Source organism: Marmota flaviventris, chromosome 5, assembly GCF_047511675.1.
Source record: "Marmota flaviventris isolate mMarFla1 chromosome 5, mMarFla1.hap1, whole genome shotgun sequence".
Lineage (NCBI taxonomy): Eukaryota > Metazoa > Chordata > Mammalia > Rodentia > Sciuridae > Marmota > Marmota flaviventris.
In genome coordinates this window covers 132,534,414-132,559,463 of record NC_092502.1, presented here as the reverse complement: position 1 = coordinate 132,559,463, position 25,050 = coordinate 132,534,414, and the positions used below count along the sequence as shown (strand labels likewise).

General features: G+C 32.1%; 1 protein-coding gene across 3 annotated transcripts in view; it reads left to right on the top strand.

The window, feature by feature from the left end:
• Cdh18 (cadherin 18) overlaps nt 1-25,050 on the top strand; it is a 318,203-nt gene that overhangs the window by 283,768 nt on the left and 9,385 nt on the right. For all 3 annotated transcript variants that reach the window (XM_071611877.1, XM_071611879.1, XM_071611878.1), the window contains exon 9: nt 9,096-9,213. In XM_071611877.1, the coding sequence (XP_071467978.1) occupies nt 9,096-9,213 (118 nt within the window). The remainder of the gene's footprint in view (nt 1-9,095; nt 9,214-25,050) is intronic.

Genomic DNA, 25,050 nt, shown 5'->3' with positions numbered 1-25,050 from the left:
ATTTGAATGCATCTTCTCTGCTGTATTAAAAAAAAATTGCAGAATCCACAGGTTATAACAAAAAGGTATTTGTAACCTCACAGTTTCTGTAGATCAGACACCTATGCATGGCTTGGTTTGGCCCTCACAGGGTCCCACAGGATTGCAATTAAGATATCATGCAGGGCTTTTTTTCTCATTCAAGACTTGGGGATCCCATATAAACTCCTGTGGTCATTGGCAGTATTCAGTTTTTTTTTCCAGCTTTATACCTAAGTTTCAGGGTTTTTCTTAGCTGTTCAAGCCTTCTCACAGTTCTAAGATGCCACCCAGGGTTTCTTGTTATATAAACTCCCACAATATAGCCACTTACTTTATTAAGCAAGTAAATGGAATTTCTTAGATTAGTCTGCTAGCAAAATGTCTCATGTATTATAATGTAATAAGCTAAAGATACATTGATATTGTTGCATATTTTCTGGTCAAAAGCAAGACAGGTTATATCCTCTTTTATGGTAAAGGAATTGAGGAACCCATTGGTTGTGGGTACCATAAAGTCTATATGACACAGAAAAATCCAGAGAAGTAGAAAGGTTCTAAGATCATCAGAGAGAGACAGATTTTGTTACTGTCTTGGCAAATCAGAATGGGCATAACATCCAAAATTACTTTAAATCATTTTAAAACTGAAGAAAATATAGTCAAAAATGTATTGCTTTTTATATTTGTGCATGGAGAACAATCAACAGTTAAAATGATCATTACTTATGTGATCAATACTTCCAGAGGATGGAGATAGATAGATTAATAGGTAGACACACAAACAGATAGATATACATACATACATCAGGAAGCACGCAGAACCAGAAACGTTTCAGAGACCTCTGACCAGCAGCATGAGCAGCAAACTTCTATAGGTCAAACCGAAGTAGGTAGAGAAATCTCTTGATTGGCTAGAGCTAAACAGTTGCCTTCCTTCTGCAGGGTCTGATCAATTTGCTGCCTGTGAGGGGCTGAAACTCAGATATTTGTGATTTCCTTAATTCAATGAGTTGAGAATTATAAAAGTAAGGTTAATGATTCCCAGTGTTTTGGCACATGCCCATAATTCCAATTACTTGGGAGGTTGAGGCAGGAGAATTTTAAGTCCAAAGCTAGTTTCAGAAACTTAGTGAGATCCTATTTCAATATAAAAAATAAAAAAGTCTACAAAGATAGTTCAGTGGCAGAACATATCTGTGTTCAATCTGCAGTACTGGAAAAAAAATACAATTAATGAAAAAAATGCTAAATATTGAAATTAAAAGTTTAAATTTAAAAATACAATAATTGAAATTGTAACTCAATTGTTGATAATAACAGCAAGTTAGACATAGTTTAAGAGAAAACAAATGAAACAGAAAATAGGTCAAACTTAATATCCTTGTTGAAGAATGGAAAGGAAAACAAAGAAAATATAAATAAGAGTCAATATATGGGACATGAGCATTTAACATCCATTATTCAATTCTCGGAGTCAAGTAAGAAAGAGAAGATGGGACAGAAGCAATATCTGAGATAACAATATGGAGGTTTTCTAAACAGAAGGAAAATGCCAAGTCAAACACTCAAGTAGCATTGCAGAAGACCAAACAAACAAACTAAGCAAGCTGTCCAGAATGATAAAAGTTCCAGGTTTATTCCAATAGAACCTCAGAAAATCAAAAACATCCAGAGATAAAATAAAACATAATACCAATTGAAGAAAGTATTAGAGAAAAACTCCAGGACCTAAGGACCAATATAATCTTAGATTTGACACCAAAAAGTATGACAGACGACAACATTGGTAAATTGGACTTCATTATTGTTGTTGTTGTTATTTTAGTCTGTGAAATAACCTGTTACCAGTATAAAAAGACACATTACAGATTTGAAGAAAATATTTAAAAATAATGTATCTGTCTAAGAATTAGCATTTAGACAATGAAAATATATTTTCAAAATTGAACAGCTACAATTTAATAACACAATTTGAAAGTGGGGAAAATGTATGAACAGACATTTCACAAAAGATATATGGCAATAGGAATGTAAAAAGTTGTTGAAAAGCATTAGTAATTAGGTAAATATAAGTTGAAGACACAGTGAGTGATCATCACCTTTCAGAAGAGCTAAACTTTAACAAATGCCTGTGAGATGTAAAAAAATTAGATCACTCATACATTGCTGGTGGAAGTGCAAAGTGGTTTTGCTTCTCTGGAAAACATTTTGACAGTTTGTTAGGAAACAAAACATTGGAATTGACACACAGCCAAGCAACTTCGTCCTCAGGCATTTCACCCACATAAACGGAGACTTTTGTTCATACAACACAGTTTACATAAGTATATATAGAACATTTATTTCTAATATTTTTCCTTTATACCCACACATAAATACTCTTCTCAGGATGAATTACTCTAAAAGATTAGGGGCAATGATTATAGCAATTTATAAACATTTCAAAAAATCAGAAAAGGAAGGAAATATTTTTGTACTCATTTTTAATGAATATGTAAATAATCTATGATGTCATAAACATAATTTATGACAACATAAGCATAATTTTAGTATCAAAAGCTGAAATACCATCTGACTTTACATCAATGACCATATATATAAATCTTTCAAATAAAATATACACAAATTAAATAAACCAAAAATAGTTACTTAAAATCAGTGGAAAACCAAAGCTCAATAGGTCACCATAAAGTATTTAACAAATTTCAACACCTATTATTAATAATAACAAAAGAAACAACAATAGTGATAATGCTGCTAAATACTGTTTCAGTTTTTTATGTGAAATTGACACAATTGCTGAGTACAGCATGAAAGTAAAGATATTACTTATATTTTTAAACTATAATTAGAAAATAAATTTCTATACTGTATTAGTTAATAGCATGTTAACAAACAAAACATCTAAGAATAAATGCTACCATTTCGAGATGCAATAAGTCCTTACAAAGATCAACCTTTAAATTTAGATCCTCAGTACTTCCTCTTTTGCTCTAATTAGAGCAAGCTATATTCCATGCTTGTATGTCAAAACATACCCTAATGTTATGTATAAGTAAGAGAAACTAAGAAAGGTTGAAATATTAAAACAAACAAAAAAAAAGCTTAGGTCCTTACCCTCAATGAATATCTCATTGGTTCGTATGTCAGAGATCTAAAATTTGGTAAATTAAATTTTTTTGAATATGATATAAAGAATCAAGTATAGGGACTGGGGTTGTGACTCAGAGGTAAAGTGCTTGCCTAGCATGTGTGAGGCACTGGGTTTGATCCTCAGCACCACATAAGAATAAATAAAACTATTGTGTGCACCTACAACTAAAAAATAAATGTTTTTTTTTTTGTTTGTTTTTTTAAAGAATCAAGTATAGGTTAATGTTCACTTCAGGAGTTCTTAGACATTTTTCTTATTGAAATATTTAGCTATGTATAAATAAACTGTTTTTCTCCCAAGATCATTTCAGTGCCATGTATGTTCTTGTACCATGATGCAGCTAATGCTTGCTGGTATATAGCCACCATTGGAGGCTGCTGAAAATCTGAGCAAATGGTATCTTGCCCTACCTCTTTTTTCAGTTGTTACTTTTTTCTGTGTATTTGAACAAATGTTTCCAAATTTAGACTATTGGCTCAGTTTTCTGGCCTGTGATACTGACTTTGTGGGCCCACCATCTTGGCTACTTCTGTCTCTGAAAGTTCACTTTATCATTATCTCTAGGACACGTCCTTTCTCAAAGTTACCTCTCTAGTTTGAGTCTTCTGTTTTACTGTTCATGTTGATGGCCTCAGCTATGTGGCATTTCTGAGAGAATTTTATATAGCATAGAAAAGTGCTGTCTTCATCTTCAAACTGAAGACAATTGTCAGAATTTTAGGGCTTCCCTAAACCTAAAATTCTATGAGTTTATGACTAAATAAATTTCAATTTTAAAAAAAAAAAAATATAAGTTACATTATTACATGAAAGCCATCATAATTTGGGGAAAGAACTATGCCATAACCTGCTTATCTTAGTTAGTACTCATTGAACATGGTGTAGTTATTTCACAAACCATTGTTTGAAATTCTTCACTATTCTTATTCTGCATCTTTCGTTGGATATTTATTATTGGTTTTAAGAGAGCTATCACAAGGCTTAGCACCTCTAAATTCTAATATATTTTGATAAAATTTTGTGGTTACTATTTTAGCCACCAATTTTGCCCTTCAAATTTTAGAATGTTCACATGTGAGTATAATTAGATTTTGTGTGTGTGTGTGTGTGTGTGTGCTAGAAATTGAACCCAAGAGGGGCACTTTTTATTTTTATAATTTTTATTTTTATTTTGAGACTAGGTCTTACTAATTTGCTTAGGACCCAATAAGTTGCTGAGGTTGGCCTGGAACTTACGATTGTCTTCCCTCAGGCTCCAGAATTGCTCGATTGTAGGCATACACCAGGATCCAGGCTACAATTATGTTCTTTATATTGTTGCTTTAACAATTATTTTTAACTTTTTACATCAAAATAAAGTTGTACTTTGATGGAAAAAAATCATTTTAAAATATTGCTTGTGACAGCTATATTTAAACAAATCATTACCAAGATATGTAGCTTTGTTATTAAAACATTGCAGAAGAAAATGGTCTGGACTTTTCTAATGTTTAATTTTATAGACTTTGAATCCTTCAACCTTATGTTAACAGCATTTTTGGAAGAAATGTGTTTTGACTTCATGTGTTTTGATGCAGAGTTGGAATAGGAAACGGTTTAAACAATGATTTCTGAAATAAGATTTTAAAGTGGGTTTGCATTGCCCAACTGTACAACAAATCTTCTTTCTCTGACAATGGCTTTCAGAGTCGCAGATATTTCTATTATGAATGCTGTACATCTAATCCATCACTGTGTTGCCATGGCAAAGAGATTGGCCTTTTATGAAAGTTACCACCACATACAACAACAGACTTCAGGTCAACTCAGATGACAATGTAAACAGTAAATGATAGTTCTCAGAGTTAATGTGTTTTCCAATTCTGGAAAAAAAAAATCTTTTAAGTACTTTTCCTGAAGTAATATTAAAAATAATGCCACATGTGCATGAAATTTGAAATCAATTCCTAAAATAGAGTGTTTCTTTTAGGTGTACCAAATATACCTAAGTGAGAAACCTTAAATAAGACAGTCCTTTCTAATATATGTGTTAAGTTTCATCTGTGCTCTTTTTATTTTTCATTAGAAAGAAGCTCTGAAAATATTACATGAAAATCATTTTATTATATGATAATAACTGCTGCTACTTTACATATAATTTTATCAACTATGTAACTTTGTATGAAAAAATAAGCCAGGTAAATAAAACTTTTATAAAGTATAAATAAGAGATCATTGAACTCACAGAAATTCATATTCTTATTTAATAAATTTATACAGAATCTCTTCAATATTATATTATAAAGCAAACTCATTGATTAATTTAGAAACAATGTTGTATATTCCCTAGAACAGACAGTATAGTACTTAAATTTATAACACTAATTTTTATTTCTAATACAATACTCTCACAGTATAGGATTGTGTAAAATAAATTTTAAAAAACAATCACATTTACTAAGATTATTATCAATTTATTTCCTGCTTATTATTTATAAATCTGAACTATCAATTTTATTTTCCCTCTTTGACTGAAAAGTAGACTAAATGTGTGACTCTACATCTGTTATACCATTCTAAATAATCAAATTATTATAATATGTATTAACTAGATCATGAGTATATATTAGGAAATTTTTGAGTGATGTTCAAAGAAATGAAAATCAAATATGAAATTTTAAGGCATTTCAGGTTACAAAGTAATTTTACAGAGAGCACAGGTATCACAATGTGCATAAATTACAACTCTGGTAACAGAAGATCCTGGGTCATAGAGAATTGGCAATTATCTAGGTATCTCTTAGAGATATCTCTAAAATCACAAACATGCAAATTTTCCATGTACATTTTCTGTAAAAATTCTGAAATAATAATAACAAAAATCCTGCTTTCTTAATGAAATGAAGAAGGCAATTCATAAAACAGAAAAGTTGAATATGATATCTCAGACCAAGAGAATATCTTAGGATTCAGGACAAAAGCAGACCTATCATTTCAGGTTTTTGAAAACATTTTGCAGAAATTTTAAGTAAAAATTTAACTTATATGACCATTCATTCTATAAATGTTAATGATGAATGGGATATTCTAAAGCAAAATGTAGTAATTGAAACATTGTTTCTTATGCTAAATGGACTGGGGATTTTTTTGTCAAGGAGAACAGATCTGTTTTAAGCACAAGCCCTATTAGGGTCAGATGTGAATGGTCTATATGTATCTGTATAAGAATGGAAGGATGCTTTGGTAAAGATCATACACACACACACAAACCCCAATATTAAAAATGATATATAAATTATATAAGTCTACCATATTGAATAATCTCACATTTATAAAAACATTAGGAAAACATTTAAATATTTATAAACTAATGGATAGAAAGGGAAACAATACCAAAGACCTAAAAACAGCATACTACAGGGACACAGCCACATCAATGTTTATAGCAGCACAATTCACAATAGCTAGACTCTGGAACCAACCTAGATGCCCTTTAATGGATGAATGGATAAAAAAAAAAAATGTGGCATATATACACAATGGAATATTACTCAACACTAAAAAATAACAAGATCATGTCATTTGCAGGGAAATGGACGGCATTAGAGCAGATTATGCTAAGTGAAGTTAGCCAATCGCTAAAAAAACAAATGCTGAATGTCTTCTCCAATATAAGGGAGGTGACTCAAAATGGGGTAGGGAGGAAGAGCCTGAGAAGAAGATTACCTCTAGATAGAGAAGAGAGGTGGGAGGGAAAGGGAGGGAGAAGGGGAATTGCATGGAAGATGGAAGGAGTCACTCATTGTTACACAGAATACATGTATGACAACGTGAGGAAAAAGAAAAAAAAAACTGTGTCACATTAGATTGGGTAGAGAGAAGTGATGGGAGGGGAGGGGAGAGGAGGGGAAGGAAGGAATGGAAGAACAGCAGAATAAAATAGACATTATTATTGCTGTGGGTATATACGTGACTGCATGACCAACGTGATTCTACAACCTGTACACTCAGAAAAATGAGAAATTATACCCCATCTGATTCAAATGTATGATATGTCAAGATCATTGTACTGTCATGTGTAACTAATTAAAACAAATTAAAAAAAAAAAGAAAAGGAAACAATACTACATATGTGATAGCAAGAAACATAAAATAGCTCATTCCCTCTGAATTATTTGTTCTCCATCAATATCTCTGAGATCTATTCTGGGATAAGAAGTGAATTTGCAAATGCATCTTCATGCTATAATGTGTCATAGAGAAAACAGGACAGCAAGTTGCGGAAGCACAATGAATGAGGAGTAGGGCATGGAAGGATGTTTCTTTTTGAAACAAGGGAAAACAGAGAGAAAGCTATGTGTTTCTGCATGTGTATATGTGTATGCTGGTATGTACCACTGTGGGCCATGGGGATGGGTTAAGAGAGTTATGTTTGCTTTAAATAAGTGTATTTATTTAACTCTGAAAACAAATTAGACAAATTGATTTTGTCTTTATTTCAACTATATACTAATTAACTGATGTGCAGAGAATGTAAGTACAGCTCTCAATTGGCAGGGCACTCTGAACTCTATTTGAAGCTTTTCATGCACTTGAGGAAAATGGTCAGATTGTATCTGATTACCCATCATACATTCTCCTACTCAGAGGCAAAACAAATGGGAAAAGATCTACCTAGAGAGTAGTTGCTCTTTAAATGGAAGAAGAAAGTTCACCATCAACCACATGAAGTTTTCGGCTTCAAAATGTGCAGGAGTGAGTCTTGGGACATGTGGAAGAAGGTGATCCCTTCCACATCTGGAAGCACTTGGTGACTGTCATTTCCTGAGCACAAATGCCTTTTCTGTTTTCCCTCCCCCTATCACTCTTCTGAAGTACTTTTTCATGCCTTCATCTTCTTCTAACTAATTGTCTCAATATGTGGAGAAGATTTGGGTTTCAACAGTGACAATGTTAGATGAATTATTTCTACTGTAAAATATTTAAATTGGATAAAATATTTTTATAAACAATATCACATTTTGCAATTGACATAATACATTTCATAAGCAGAAAATACAAACTTATTGTTTTCTTTTTCCTCTCTTTGTTTTTAATTTGTCTAATGCATGGCAGGAAAAAAATAAGGAGACACATAAATGTTTAGGATATAAAATTTTAAAGGAGAGAAATATCGTTTTGTTTATTTGCTTGGGTATTTGTTTTTTAAACTACAATGGCCACAGCTACTAGAATTTGCTTTGATCTTGTACCACTAGAAATGATTTATTTATATACTCTAATTTAGTGTTCTCCTTAAGGTGCGCTGAGTCCAGATTTTAGATTTGTTTTCTCTTGACCACTAAAGAAGAGAGGTTCTTGATAAATCACCAAGGGTTCTGATTTTGCCTCTGCCACTATTTCAGAGATTTGGGACATAGCATGATATTTGTGAGACTCTGGTTGTTCACCAATAAAGTACAGGAATTGGATCAAGATCTCAAAGGCCTCGCAATATATACTTAAAAAAAAAAATTAAGCATCCACTGCTTTTGTAATTACTGACAGAAACCCACATATACTGAGAGACTGTTCTACATCAACACTGGGGTGTTTATTTTTGTGCAAACAATGCTTTACATCTCTCTAAAGAGGCATTCACACAAAACTTTACATCTAATTGGCCCCAAGGTATTATGAGTATTAACAAATATTTTAAAGTATCTGTACTCTGGTAGAAAAAAATCTGTAAACGAGTATAAACTATAATAATTTTTTTCCATCTAAAATCCAATACAATGGAGAACAAAGTAATTGGTGCTTTCATGAGTTTAACTTTAAACAATTGATTTGGAAAAAGAATCTTTAAAAATCTTTGTAACAACTAAAATTATATGGCATAATTAAAACCAAGGGAATAAGCCAAATTAAATTTACTATTTAGTATGCTTCTCTTCTTTAGGTTATTCATACCATCAGTGCCACAGATAAAGATGATTTTGCCAATGGACCAAGGTTTAACTTCTTTCTCGATGAACACCTATCTATCAACCCAAACTTCACCCTTAAGGACAATGAAGGTGAACATAAATATATTTTTTTCTGTGTGTTTTTTGCTATGACTTAATATGGAAGATGCCTGATTAGTTTTTCTTTATTCTTATATACCCACAAACAGCTTGAAAATCAGCATTCAGTGTCGAGTTGATGTTAATGTGTTATGATCTGTGAATAGCTTGTATTTAAAATTGAGCTATATGTACAAATAGTTTTCTTTGAATTTATTCAGAAGCATTCCTTTAAACAAGAAATACACAAGTGATATGCTCTTGGGCAAATTTTAAGAGGAATCTAAGCTGACAAAAATGTTTATGCGAGTTGCTACAACTGCTAGGAGGTAAAAAATATTTAAATTAGAAAAAATGAAAAATATATTCTAGAGACAGTTATGAATGGAAATGCAATGTTTGAAATCATCTGTATTAGCAAAGCTATCAGGAAATATATGCTGGGGGAATTATATTTCCTTTTGTTGTTAGGAACATTTTCCAGAGTATAGGTGGAAATATGCATAATTGTGAGGTGTTATGGAAGTTTTAAAAATCATTTTTGTTTAATATTCTGTATTGAGGGGAGGAAGAAATACCATAATTTAGTAACTAAGAAGATTCATCATTATTTGGATATTTTATTTGGTGGATTCCTCATAATCTAGACAAATAATAAGCCATTCAGTTTGTGTAGCTTTCTAATTAGCATCAACATTTTCCTCCAAATTAACTTTTATCATGATTTTTTTTTTTCATGCTGGGGATTGAATACAAGGGCACTTAAGCACTGAGCAACATCTCCAGCTTTTTTACTTACATATGTATTTATTTATTTAGTTAGTTTAAGACATAGTCTTGCTAAGTTGCTTAGGGTCTTTCTAAATGGCTGAGGCTTGTCTCCAACTTGTAATCCTTCTATCTTAGGATCCCCAGTCTTTGGGATTGCAGGCATGCACCATCATACATACTGATCATATTAATCTGGGTACTATTGAGATTTAATAATTGCCACAAATTGACATGAAGGAAAAGGTTACATAAATTGTGGAATCAACATTTAATTTTCTTTTGGTACACTTCTACAAAAGCATTTTTGCCATTATCCTTGAGTGTCTTTAAATTTTACTAATGAGTATATACTACAATGTGAATGCAGCCATAGGGTTCATATGAAATACACATCTTCATTGTCTCTCCCATTTTAAGTAGCCTCATGGTCTACTCTGCTTATAAGAATATATATTTGTGTAGGATAAATTGCATTTAACTCATCATTGTAAATTTACTTACATCTGAACATCCTATGCTATAATCCACACATGTTTAGTATATAAACATGTGAATTTAAAAAAAAAATTCAGATTTTCCTGCATTCCAAATAAATATATAATTGGAGGTAGCATTTAACTTTCTGCCTTAGTAGACTGAAATCATATTCCTTCAAACTATGCACTCATTGTTGAAAGGATATATGTGTGATTTCTTAAGCAACTATTTTGTTCAAGCAAATGAATGCTTAAACTGGTTAATCTTTTTCAAGTGAGAGGAGCCTGTCTACAGTTGTATAAGGATGTTTTAAAATATTAAAAAAAATATATCTTATAGCTTTTGAGGGTTCAATAAATTATAAATAATAAACAATTTACCTTCAGTAGAAAAAAACAGTAATTCTCTTTAAAAATTGTATTAATGCATAGTTTAAAATGTGCTTCAGCAGAATGTCTTGGTTGCACTATAAAAGCTCAACTGCTTAACCTCTTGAGCCTCAGTTGTGACATGGATTATTCATAATTAGAAATACTTCTAAGTCACCTTAGAAGAATTAATTGTATATAAATGAATTAGAATAATATAATTTATTCACAAAGAAGACAATTATTAATAATAGTGTAAAATATTCAAATTAGAAATCCAATACTCCTGTAACTGGGGTGCTTGAGCATTATATTATATGAATTCATAGACATTCACACGCCCCTAGAACATAAAATTCAGTCCAGAAGAAAAAAAAAAAAAACTTAAGACCATTATGTTTTTGAGCCTACTGCTTAAATGAAAGTGCATATTCAGAGACACAAAAGAAAGCACACACAGTCCCCAAGCCAGGGCATCTAATCAGAAAGCCATAGTTTAGCAACATATCCAAATACTTTATGGAAAGGATGAGGTAAGAAACACAGATATATCCAAACAGCAGAGAAAGAAATGTATATTGCTGTGTATGATAAAGATGAAGAATTTTAATTTTCAATAGGGAGTTAGATTAAAAAAATATATATCAAAAAATAAATTCACTCTAAGTAACAAAGATACTCATAAATGAAAAGCATTTCAATAGAAATATTTAGTGTTCTGAAAATAAAAACAGAAAATAAAGAAATAATATCTTTATTCAAAGAAAAAAGGAATTAACTGGGCACAACTGTAATCCAAACTACTTGGGAAACTAAGTCAGGAGCATTGATAGTTCCAGGCCAGCCTCAGCAATTTAGCAAGACACCTGTCACAAAAAGTAAAATAAAATAAAAAACGTTGTAGATGTACCTCATTGACATAGAGCCATCAAAACTAACATACAAACAAAAACAAATCAGAAATTCTTTAGATAAAATGAGAACAATTATAGAAGACAAATATATGTATAAATAATTGGAAAATATTTATCAAAATAAGAATGAAGTTTCTAAATGTATTGTAAACTATATAAAACTACATGGAGAAGGATATAGAAATTTATATATATATAAATTTATGTAAATTTATATATATAAATTATATATAAATATTTTGTATAATTTATATATATATAAATGATATATAAATTATATATAATATTTATATATAATGATATATATATTATCATTTATATAAATGATAATTTATATATTTTATATATATATATAAAATATATAAATTATCATTTAATAGTAAATTATCATGTGTGTATAATTATACATATTTTGATGATATATCCAAGTGCATGTATACATAGACTATATATCAATTATAACTATATTCATTAAATATATAGGAATTATGAATAACTAAGTAAATAATTAATAAATTTGAAATATATGGTTAGGAATAATACAGATGAAATTCAGAAATGTGGTCAACTGTGGGTGGAAATGAGAAGTGAAATCAGGTGGATAGTAAAATATTTATGCAATGTCTTATTTTTCTGAGACATATCTAAACAAAAGTAGCATTATAATATATATAAAGTTTGAGTGGTAGTATTTTCTTTTAATTTCTGTATGAGTGAAAAGTTTCACTAAAATAACTAAAGCATGTTTGTAGCACAAAATAGGAACTCACTTACTCAACTAGTGTGAACCTGAACACTATTTATGTCAGTTTCTCTAAGTGTTGATCTCTTCGCAAGTATAGTCAGGATCTATTTCCTGCCCTCAAAAACATCTCATGTGCTACAGTGATCACACAAGGAATGGTACAGAGAATAAGCATGATGCACAGTAAGGACAGATAAGATATATGCCTGTTCTGGAATAAGATGAGTGAAATTTATCAGAATAAGGGCAGTGGCTAAAAGTTTTAGACAAAAGATTGGAAGTCACAAGGTCCTAAGGTGGGAAAAATCACGGGAGTAGACCAGGATTAAAATTTCACGTGATGTCAACAGCTATAGAAAGTGGACATAAAATTAAGAGGTGGTGAAAGGGGCAAGCTGTAGTCACTTTCACAGTTTCTTAGACTATGGAAATAAATCTTCCAGTCTTCTCCATTTTTAAGATTTCAATCATAACTGCATGGAAAGTATGGAAACTATTTAAGGGAAACACTGTAATTTAGTGTGTCATGCCTTAAGACCTGAAGATTTTCCTCTTCATGAATCACAGTACCACAACTTCTTCAAATGTTTATATCCTCTCCTCAGAGTGCTTGTATGAGACAACAATTTTCCATAGTTGGTGTGTTAGTCATCTTTTCTATTGCTGTGACCAAAAGACCTGACAAGAACAATTTTAGAGGAGTCAACATTTATTTTGGGTCTCAGTCTATAGATGGCTGTCACCATTCCTAGGGTTTCAAGGTGAGGCAGAGCATTATAATGGAAGTGTGTGGAGGTGGGGAGCATCTCTGAACATGGTGACTAGGAAGCAGAGAGAGAGAGAGAGAGAGGGAGAGAGGGAGAGAGAGAGAGAGAGAGAGAGAGAGGGAGAGAGGGAGTTCCCAAAAGGCACACACCCAGGGAACTAGAGTCTCAGCCACACCCTACCTACCTACAGTTACCACCTAGTTAATCCCTATCAGGTGATTAATGTACTGATTAGGTTAAATCATTCATAACCCAATTCTTTTACCTCTAAACTGTCCTTATTCAATCACACACAAGCTTTTGGAGGACATTACACAACTAAACCATAAAACCTGGCATTCATCCTTTCCTGCCTTGTAAGCAAAAGCATTAATTACCCTTTGGTTCTAGACTACAGCTTCTAAAATATCTGTGTAATAAATAGCCCTGGAAGGTTCAGGATGCCTTTTAAGAACAAAGGATATTTTTATTTTCTCTGTAGTTGAATGAGGATAAGGACTTATTTAAAACACTTTTTGGGCATGTTTGCTTGCAATTCATTACAAATGATCTATGATTTCCAAACTCAAGATTCTTTAGCAGGCATACAAACTCATTGTGTGCACACAGTGCTCCTGGACTCTTGCACCTCACTATTTTCACCCTCGATTGCTAGGGAATTTATATGAACAAGTGTCTATGCTGTTGATGTGGACATGAGGAAAAATTCCTTCATCTCTGCTCCAGGAACATGTGTCTTCCCCAGTCACCTTAAATTATGGTAGGTTAATTTATTAGCTTGAAAGCTGAAAAAAATCTCAGATAAGACCTTTCACAATTATTAATACATCATTGAACTAAACTGTACTAGAAACTTCTGTAAAAGCGTCTATATATTTATACTTATTAATATGTGTATACTATGCTAATTCCAGAGGCAGACATTTAGAGTATTTATGCCTAGTAACAATAAGGTAGCTAATTTCTTCAAACCAACTAAAAAGATCTTCATTCATGTAAACTCTGACAGTATTCCCTGTGTAATAGCCAGAACAACTTGCAAAATAACCAAATTAAAAACAACATTTCATGTTTTTCTAGATCTCTCCTCTCCCCATTAGATCTTTCCTGCCTTATGTTTTCTACCTCATTAATTTGGAACCTGCAAATTTATCTTAACATTGCAGAACAAAAGTCTTCTTAAATGTTCCATCTTGTTTATAAAAAAACATTCTTTATTTTGGGCCTAGTTTTTATTACTCACTGTGACATATGCTGGGAGTATATTGGTAGAAACACCAGCATGGAGCTAATGATATACTTAAAGACGCAGGAGTCTTACCAGAGAAAATATATGCACTCAGAAAAATGTAGACCAAATAGTCCGTGCTTAGCCAGATAGTCATTTTTTTTTTTTTTACTTTTATCTACAAAAAAACGGGGAACTTTTTTCTTTTGCATTTTTTCCCTATTTTTAATGTATTATTCTTGTGATTTTTAACAACAATTGTCAGACTATTCTAATCCTTTTAAGCATATCTGTGTTTGGTGGGTGAATGTGGAGGGGAGACAAAACTCGGATATATAGTCTTCATTCTTGATGTGTCTAATTACTTGCAGTAATTACTTGAAACTGGCTAATCATGGAGAACAGAAATTTATTCCTCAAAATTGTGGAGGCTGGTGTATGGTTAGGGAGCAGTCTCTGCTTCCAAGATTAGACTTGATTATTTCATCCTCTATAGGGAAAGAATTCTGTTCCTGACATGGCAGTAGGGCAGAAGAGAGAGGGCCCACACAGCAAGCTGCTTTTATTGTGGCATTAATTCACTCATGGGAAATGGATCCACCTACCTCCTGGTAATATCACCACCCAACACTTTATTGCTCTGGTGCCCAAGTTTTCAACACCTGAATGTTAGAGCAAAGACGACCAAGCCTTAGCACTAGAAGAAGCTTAAATGCTAGTGTATTTCTGTAGAGAATATTCATTGTTTATTCTTATAAACAAGCATAGAAGGGATTTTCACTTTTATCCAATCAGAGTTTTAACTGAGACAGGGATGATTTGCAGTTCTGTTTAGATGAAGTTTATCCCTGCTTTGTTCCTGTTCCTGGAGCATGCCACTCTAGGACTCTTCACTGAGAGTGTGCTTGTGGTCCCTAACTTTTACCATTGTTTGTTCAACAGCAAGATATAACACTATACTTTTTTTTTTTTTCTTCTTCAAAGTGTTTCAGCTAAACTTTTTTTTCTTAAATTTTTAATTTAAAAAAATATGCTTTAGGAAAAAAATCTGCCTTGTATTCAGATATGAGACCCATTGGTTTCCAATTTGGTTCCAGATCCAAGAAACTTCCAAATGCTCTTCTAGTTTCTGTCTCAGTACGTAACCCCAATCTCTCATTAGTTATTAGTATAAGCAAACAGATTGCATGGAAAGAGCAGCTCAATTTAGATAATGGGTCAGGATGTCAGATAACAGTATTTGTAGCATAAGAATGGATTCTTCCTCTAAAATATTTACTGGAATAATATGCTTGGATAAATAAACTTGGCCTATGTATGTATCCTGAATGTCATCTCCAAAGGAGAGAGGATATGAGGATTTTAAGAAAATATTTATGTCTGGTTTAAATTTACCATCATCATTTATTTTATTAGGAGAATCCCTGGGAACTTTGTTTAAACAACTTACCTAAGTGAAAGATCACAGAGCATGGAAGGGATGAATTATGTTGAAGGACAGAAATCAGTATGTATTAAAACATATTATATGTGCTAGAAAGGAAAATAAAATCTTAATTAGACATAAATATGAGACTGTTCACACTGACACATGAAAACATGGACAATGAACAATTTAAAAACCTGGTAGGGTGAAAAAATTCAAATGGATGCTGCTTTAAGTGGAATTAGTGATCAGAAAGAACAAAAGGAGAAGAAACACAGAACAGTGTTTCAGAGGTTGATTCTGCAAACAGCTTGTCTTTCTGGTATCTCTACTAATTAAGTATGAGGCCAACCATGTCCCAGCCCTGGCTTTTACCATGACTCAGCGTTGTCTTTGTAAAATTGAGATAGGAGGATGATGATTAGTGTTATTTTTATTCTTGCAAAGATAGATTAAATTACAGAGAATTTGGTATCACATGATATACTGTAGTCATAAAATGAACAATACAGATAAATTAAATAGAAAAAGCATTATTGAAGAAACAAACACCCTCAGTGAAGGAAGATTTTGGTTCAAGATTGAAATGATATAGATATCTCCTAGAGAAATCCTTTGACATAACAAAATGTAAAATAATTCTATAAATTTCCAGACAATAATTTAAAATTGTAAAGTGATCGGATGTAGTAAAAATACTCTAAAATCACAAGAGCCAATGCCCATTTAGTGACATTTGAAAGAATAAACTAAAATGAAAGAATTATCTACCCATCTAAAATATCACTCACTTTAAAATTAATGAAGGGAGTGTACAAAAACTTTATGCATCAGTGAATATAACTGTATAAATTAACATAAAATTTAATTAGGAAAATATATATGGACTTTTTGCAGGCAAATTAAAATAAGATAAAATAAGAATGTTAAAGTATTGAAGGTAAATTCAAAGTATGAATTATTCAATACATGATTATTAAACATCTGCCAGAAACAATGAATTGAGTATAATGAATAGAGCATAATCATAATAAAAGCAATAGTAATAAAATAATAGACTATATAGTACTTTTTAGAAATATCATATGCACTTTGATTATTTTCAATGGGAACTTATTCATTTATTGATTTAATTAAAAATGAAAAGCTTTTTAAACATATACTCATGCAGTTCTATCTCCTCCATCTCTGTTCACACCTTGGGCTCAGCATGGCCATTCCAATCACTCCACCTGCTCTGTATAACCATTCTTCCTTGCCTTTCCTGGAGAAAATTGTCATTCAACTAAGAGAAATTCTATAGTCAGCTTTTAACATTAGTTTTCTTGCACTTCTTAATCTTTCAAGTGATATTACTTTTTCCAGCATAGAAAGCAGTGATCTAAGTAGGCAGAATGTGGGGACTTAGAAAACATATCTCCTGCTTTCCAGGGGCTTGTGATCTAGTCAGAAAAGTGAGGCTGACATGAAATGCAACTTGCATTTGAAGTCAGTGGAATATCAGTAACTTCAATTGCTACAAGTTTTTAGTTTAAAAGATGAAAGCATCATTACACTATTAAGGTAGAGTCCATTCTTCCAGGCAGAGTAAATCAGAGTACAGTTTCCAACTAGGGGAGAGTTTAAGAGAGTACCAAGATGAGGAAGGCATCATCAGTCACACTGGGGAGAAAAATCCATCCAGGGAAGTGCAGCAAAGCAGAAGCCAGGTGACATTTTAATTCACCCTTGAGTACAGATTGTTATGCATCATTCTCTATTCTGTGCTCTCAATAGATACATCGTCATTCATTGCTTAGTTGCTTTAGTACCAAATTGTAGTGAATAAAAAAAAAACATGATAAGCAAAAAATCTTTAATATTTATCTGGAAATGTATTGTTCACAAATTATTAAATATTAATGATTGGATTTGGATAATTACCAAGTAAGTAAAGGATTTATTTTAGCAATATATACTTTAAAATGTATATTGCAAATATTTTTCTTTAATAATGGCCTTATTTTTACTTTACTATATTGGTAGTGACACAATTTTATTGAAATTTACAACCAAAGTTTAGAAGTTAATTTTAAAGTTAGAGCAATAAACGTTTGAAATGTTTTCTGATTCAAATGTATATTTCTGCTATTATCTTCCCTTAAATTGTAAAATTTTCATTTTAGCACCAAAACATTCTATTATATGATTTCCCGTTCTTATTCTCTATAGCAAATAAACTTTGGCCATAAAATCTCAGATTTTTTAAAATTTTGGCTCTCAGGATTCTGGACTTAAAATACTTTGTGCATGCATTTTGTAATATATATCCTAATCCCCTAATATAAAATCATTCCTCTATCATGGCATGTCTATTCTGTTTCATGATCTTCATGCTGTCTCTTCAGGGACTAGGCTTTATTTAATGCAAGAAGATTTGTCTGACTTAAGTCTTAAGCTTAATTCTAACTGTAAGAGTGCATTTGTAAATCACAGATTTTTGTAAAGAAAGAGATTACAATAAGTATACATGTGTATCTCTCTTTGTTTACAAGGTTCCAACTCAATTTATCTTTCAAATTTATTCTTTAAAATTCTTTGACGATTTGCTACCAAAAATATTATTAGTGTTGGTCCCTAAGTTCTTTTATTGGATACATATATTCCAATTTTAATAGACCTTCATATTCTTTTAAAATGAATTCATTTTAAAACAATAAAAATGCTATGAAAATTATCATTTACAATCATATTTACCAAGATTTTGTAGACTGCCTGTGCTAGTCAGTTTTCCCTCATGGTGACAAAATACTTGAGAAAATCAGTGAAGGTTCATGATTTGAGAGGTTTTAGTCTATGTCGCTTGTTCCCCTTGCTTTGGGCCTGTACTGAGGAAGAACATTATGGAAGGTGTGGTGGAGCAAAGTTGCTTGCCTAATACCAGCTTGTAAGCAAAGAGATAGAGGAAAGGACCAGGGTCCCATATACTCTTCAAATGCTCAGTATCCATTGGTCTAACTTCCTTCCAATAGGCCCTTCCCCTAAAGACTGCACCATCTCCCAAAGTCTTTAACAAACCTTGTCCTTTTAACCTTCTTCCAATATTTCTAATATTTTGGTTTTTGTTTTGCTTCATTACTTTTCATTTCTTTGCAATAAAATACATTTATGCTTCTAAAATAAATATATTGGCTATTATGTTTCTTTATAACTTTTAGCAAAACATTTAAATGCAATCTAAAACAAAAAGTTTTTTGTTTGTGTTTTGGGAGAAGGGAGGCTATTTAGGGTTATTAGAAGAACTTTAAATTTCCATCTCACAGAGTTATGATAAAGCATATTTTCAATGTTGATATTGACTATGCAGCTGTTAAAAACCTTTGCTCTCAAGCCCTTTCATTCAAAATCTACTATGAATTAGTTCTGAAATACAGGTACTTAGGTTGACACACATTGGAAATCCTAGTAGTTTTTAACATGTTCACTTCATACATTTCAGCATTGTCAGATCTGCAGCAGTTTATATTCCCATAGTTTATTCTTGTCCTTCAAACAAGAATTCACAGCTGGTGTGGTAATGTACTTAATTTCGCTACAGAGAATGACCATTTTAAATTCTGTTTTTATCCACAGGGTTTCAAGAGAACATTTAGAGATTTCTCTTTGTCCTAAACAAAATAGTGCACACATAATTCACCCTGCCTTACAAATCAAGCACCACACGTCCTCTAATAGATGAGCCAGCTACTACTCCCTGCTGAGTCACTTATCTCCTGTCAGAGAAGAGAGCCTAACACAGTGCTTTCATTCCTCCCTGGCTCTCCTTTCTCTACCAGTCAAATCTCAGATTCTTCACTTGCTTACATTTACTCACATGCATTGGACAGAGTAGTATTGTGCTTTATCAAAAATTAGACACTTGAGTCTTGACTATTGGGAAGTTAAAATCCATATACAGTCTTAATCATAAAGTAGAAAACTCTGAATTTCAACACTAGAGAATTTTTTAGTGGACATTTAACTTTAGATAAAAGAATATGCTTTTGTTTCCTCTTTCTGAGTTGTGTCAGGTCATACTGCATCAAACTTTTTATACCCTTGTAATGATAAAAATATAAATAAAGGAAAGTTGATTCATATGTACCAAGCCAAAAAAAAAAAATAAAAGTAGAAGAACAAAATAAAGTTACTGCTAATTTTACTATTCCATGTTCCATTCCACTTTATTTCGCCTTCTTTTCTTGGAAATGTAGGTTCCACTCTTTTACTTAAATTCTTTCTTTGGTATGAATTATACGGTGCTAGGTTCTATAGTAACTTGACCCTTCTTCTGCATTAAGGAAGGTGAAACTTTAAACAGTCTGAAAAAGAGAATTATGCATACAGTAAAACTCTCTAAAGATTTACACTCACAACTTTCTACATGGTTTATAATTTTAGAGACTTTTAACAGTTTCTTCTACTTTGGCTAATCCATTAGTTGCTAATAATAATGCTATTTATTAAATATCTGTTATAAATATTAGGTAGATGATTTCTCTTATAGTTCATATTCTTATTGTTGTGCTGCTATCCTTGCCTTTTCTTCTGAAATTGCATTTTTGCAATATGTTGATGAATGATTTTGTATCTTGAGTTTAATTTTTTTCTTTATTATACCCCTCCACTTCTAAATTTACATGTATGCAAATGTATGTGTTATTTATGAGATTTGCTGATAGTCTTCAAGGTTTATATTTGTCTTATATGCATTTATTTAATTTTTAGTCTTAGTTATGCAGTCTTTATATGAGAGCTTACATATAACAGAGATGTAATTAATGACAAAGAAAGATTGAAGAGTTTTAAAAATTCTGACAATAGATGAGAGCTTCTCTGCAGCAAGAGATATTTTCTTATTGTGAGGTAAAGAACAGGCATCACAAAGAAACTCAGAAAAGCTACTGTGTGACATCTGATAAAGAATAAATATGAATACAAATAAATGTCAATAGATTAATTTCTAATCTCCTCTGAGAGCACAGTATAAGTTTCTCTATGAACTAAGTGGGGTCAATTAAATGGCTATAACCTTTTTCCAGCATTATTTATGAATCTGAAGGAAGAATTTTTATACAATGGATGGTTGTGTTTATGCAGAATTTAAAGATTATCAAGAAGGAGTGTGGCAGATGGTCAACAGGATGACATTCCAGGGTGCAAATCAGAACGTAATGACATATTGGATCATGCATTTGTGGTTTGGCAGACAGACAAGTGAGGCCACAAGGATGTTTACAAACTCAAATGAACAGGCAGATTCCAGAGTCTGAAAATTGAGCTTAGGGTCATTCTGGGATTGACAGAGAGGAAGTCAGGCAAAACAAGAGAAAGAATAAGCACATAGCAAAGAACATACTGAACTCCTGCTGCTGAAGTGCTGCAAGTTATGTTTAGCTCATTTTGGTTTTAATTTCTTAACACACGCCAATGTAATAAGAAACTGTAATAGAAGAGAAGTTCCTGCTGATTGTCGCTCAAATTACTATTTATCAAGCACCGATCATATGAAAGGAATTTTGCTGGAAACCGCAATAGCATTGTTTATTTCATGGGTTCTAATAATAATTAAATTATAAATTGTTCATATCGTTGCCAAAGGGTTAGAGAAAAATGAAACTAAAATATGATCTCCCGTTTTTTGCCCATCTGAAATTCTCCATAATTTGCCACCTAAAATATATATTTTATTGTATATTCTTATTTAGATTAAGATATTCGGTTTTGTCATTCCAAATGTCCTTGAATGCTAGTTCAATACATTAACTGGACTGGCTTCGCAAATAAGTGTTCTAAAACACTCTCTCTTCATCCAAGCCATTGAGGGTTCAAACTTAAGAACCAAGTCTGGATGCACATTATTAGCAATTGCTTATTATTGAAAATTAATACACAGCACTTCCCATCCACACATGTTCTATCCTTCAATGTTTTCCCTTTATTAATCTTATGTTAATGATTTTTTAACTTGACTATCTCTTAAGACTTTCTATAATATTTTTAAGTATATTTGAAATTTTAGAGATTTCTTATTGCCCTTGTAGCCTAAGTTTCATTTTCACCAAGACATACATTTTTATTTTGATATGTACACATACACATGATATATCTCAATAAATATGATCTACATACCCAGACATGACATAAACCTTTACATGGACATGATTTATATGCTCACACATGATATGGGACTCCATATGAATATGATCCATATATAAACACGATATAGACTTCCAGTTGGATTTGATCTATAAATGTACATGTGATATATATGTGTACATGAATATAAACCTATACATGCATGCATTTATATATGTGTTTTTCTTACCACTTTCATGTTCTTCCTCATGTTCATAGATTTCTTATTCAAGTTCTTGAGGCTTCTGCCAAGCACATTTTTTGCAGTTCCATTGAAGTACAGACTATCCCTTGTCAAGAGCTCATTATCTGTTGAGGCCTTTCTAGGTGGGAAGTTCTTTGCTTCCTAAATCCTCTCTTCTTTTCAAAAGCTAAACACTCAACTGCAAAAAAAAAAAAAAAAAAAAAAAGGAAAAAAATGTCTCCATGTCATAGGGTTTTCTATTTTCTATTTAGGAGCTAAAAGTGCACTTCCACAGGCATATTCTGGTTTTCTTTTGTTTGGAATCACATTTGTGGCTGCATTTTCAACAATTATCCACTTTAATAATGTAAACTGTCGGCTAGGCTGGAGCCATAAGATATTCCATATCTACCAGAATGGCTGTTACCATGTTAATCTACATGTCATTATTTATGTCGCTCAAATCCAGTAACAAGTGTCTTGCCCCTCTCCTAAGAATAGTTGTGTAATTCTCAAACATATTTGTGCACATAAACACTTAGCTCAAACATGTTCTTTCTATTAAGGAATTAAAATAGAGACAACTTTATGTTAATCATAACAAAGCATCCAACTGGGAGATCTGATTTTTATGGAAGATCAGGTTTCCTGTGGAATAACCCATGATTGCTATGGTGCATACAAATAATGCATACACGTATATATCTCATCCTCTTCTTTTTCTATTCTGTGACCTGCTTCAGAATACACATTTGATACGGTTTTTAAATTCTTCTTTCACCAGATAGAAAATCCTTTTCAATTTCTCATTGAACTATTTACTTTTCCTATACATCTTCAGTGACATAATTATATATATGTGTGTGTGTGTGTGTGTGTATTTATATGTATACTTTTTTCCATTTAATTCTCTATATTATATTAAATATTTGTAAATTAATTATATTTCTATTGCATTTACTTAGAACATTCAATCAAGAAAATATTATATGGTATAGTATTATAACTATCAAATTACCTATACTAAAAAAAGAATTCTAATTTTCATAATAAAAATCATTGACTTGAGAAAGAGAATCCCTACATATAAATGTCCAATGGTGCACTCACATTTTTAGTGCAAAATAATTAACTCAGGTATAGTCACAGGCTGAGTTCCCTGTGATGCTGACTCTGAATTGGAGTTTAGAGTGCAGGATGTTCATGAATCTGATATATATATATATATATAAATTGTACAGAGTAAGTTTCTTTTTTTCAATACTGTGGGTTGAACCCAGAGACACTTTAACACTGAGCTTCATTCCCTGCCTTTTTAAATTTGAAATAAGGTCTTTTTTTTTTTTTTTAATTTTTTATTGTTGGCTGTTCAAAACATTACATAGTTCTTGATATATCATATTTCACAATTTGATTCAAGTGGGTTATGAGCTCCCATTTTTACCCCATATACAGATTGCAGAATCACATCAGTTACACATCCATTGATTTACATATTGCCATACTAGTGTCTGTTGTATTCTGCTGCCTTTCCTATCCTCTACTATCACCCCTCCCCTCCCCTCCCCTCCCCTCTTCTCTCTCTGCCCCCTCTACTGACATTCGTTTGTCCCCCTTGTATTATTTTTCCCCTTCCCCTCACTTCCTCTTGTATGTACTTTTGTATAACTCTGAGGGTCTAAGGTCTTGCTAAGTTGCTTAGAACCTTTCTAAATTGCTGAGTTTGACCTCAAAGTTTCAATCCTCCTGCTTTAGCCTCTCATGTTGCTGGGATTACACATTTGTATCACAATGCCTGGCTAAGATTCTGTGCAGTTTTAATGCTTCTCAATGGCTGACCCCATGACAAAGCTCTTAAGCTAAACTTATCTTTCAGTATATCAGCATTTGGTGGTAAATGTTCTGAATATTCTAACCTTTCATGAGGAAGTCACTGAAAGTTGTGACCTAGGGTCAGCTCTACCTAGGTAGAGCAATAAGTCTTTCCCAGAAGGGTATCTGAACAGTATATCCAAGTGTGTACCATGGAATCTTTTCACTCATAGACATTCTCGGAAGAGAAATAACAATGGTAAAATATTATATGATATATACATTTCAGTACATCAGTATTAATTGGTGACAAATTGACCAAGATGTGATATTACAATTTTGATCAGGATTCTAGAATGTATCAAAGTGTGTCCTGTGTGGTTTGATATAAATTATAATCTACGACTCTGTCCATTTATTTTAAACTACTTATTTATAATACAAATTATTTTCTCCAATACAATAAAGATTTTAGCAACCACTTTCATATGATGTTGTATGGATTGATCAATATGTATCATGCCCACATTTCTTATAGTACATAACATTTAAAAATCACATAAAATAGAACTATTTGGTCACCTTTAACTTCCATGTGGTGTAGTCACTCTGACAAAAGTGCATCATATTATAGTTAAGTTTTTAAGTTTATCAATCTATGTGGTGTTTTCATAGAAATATCATCTGTATCAGTGGTTCTTAGACATTTTTAATGTATTGATATCTCCTGAATAGTTTGCTGAAGTACAGATATCTGTTGTTGTCATTTGAAGTAAGAGTCTAGGTTTGGGGTGATCCTCCTAGTTCACAACAAAGACTAGGATCCATTTGCTTCAGGCCATTTCTATGCCTTAAGTATTTTAGCTGCTAAGTAAGTCCATATTCAAAATGGCTTTGTCTCTTCCCTGTTGTCCTCCCATGACTTCACCATTCCATCAGTTTGGCTCTATTAACTACTCAAATAATTTTCTCAATTGATCTATGAATTTTAGCTATTCCTT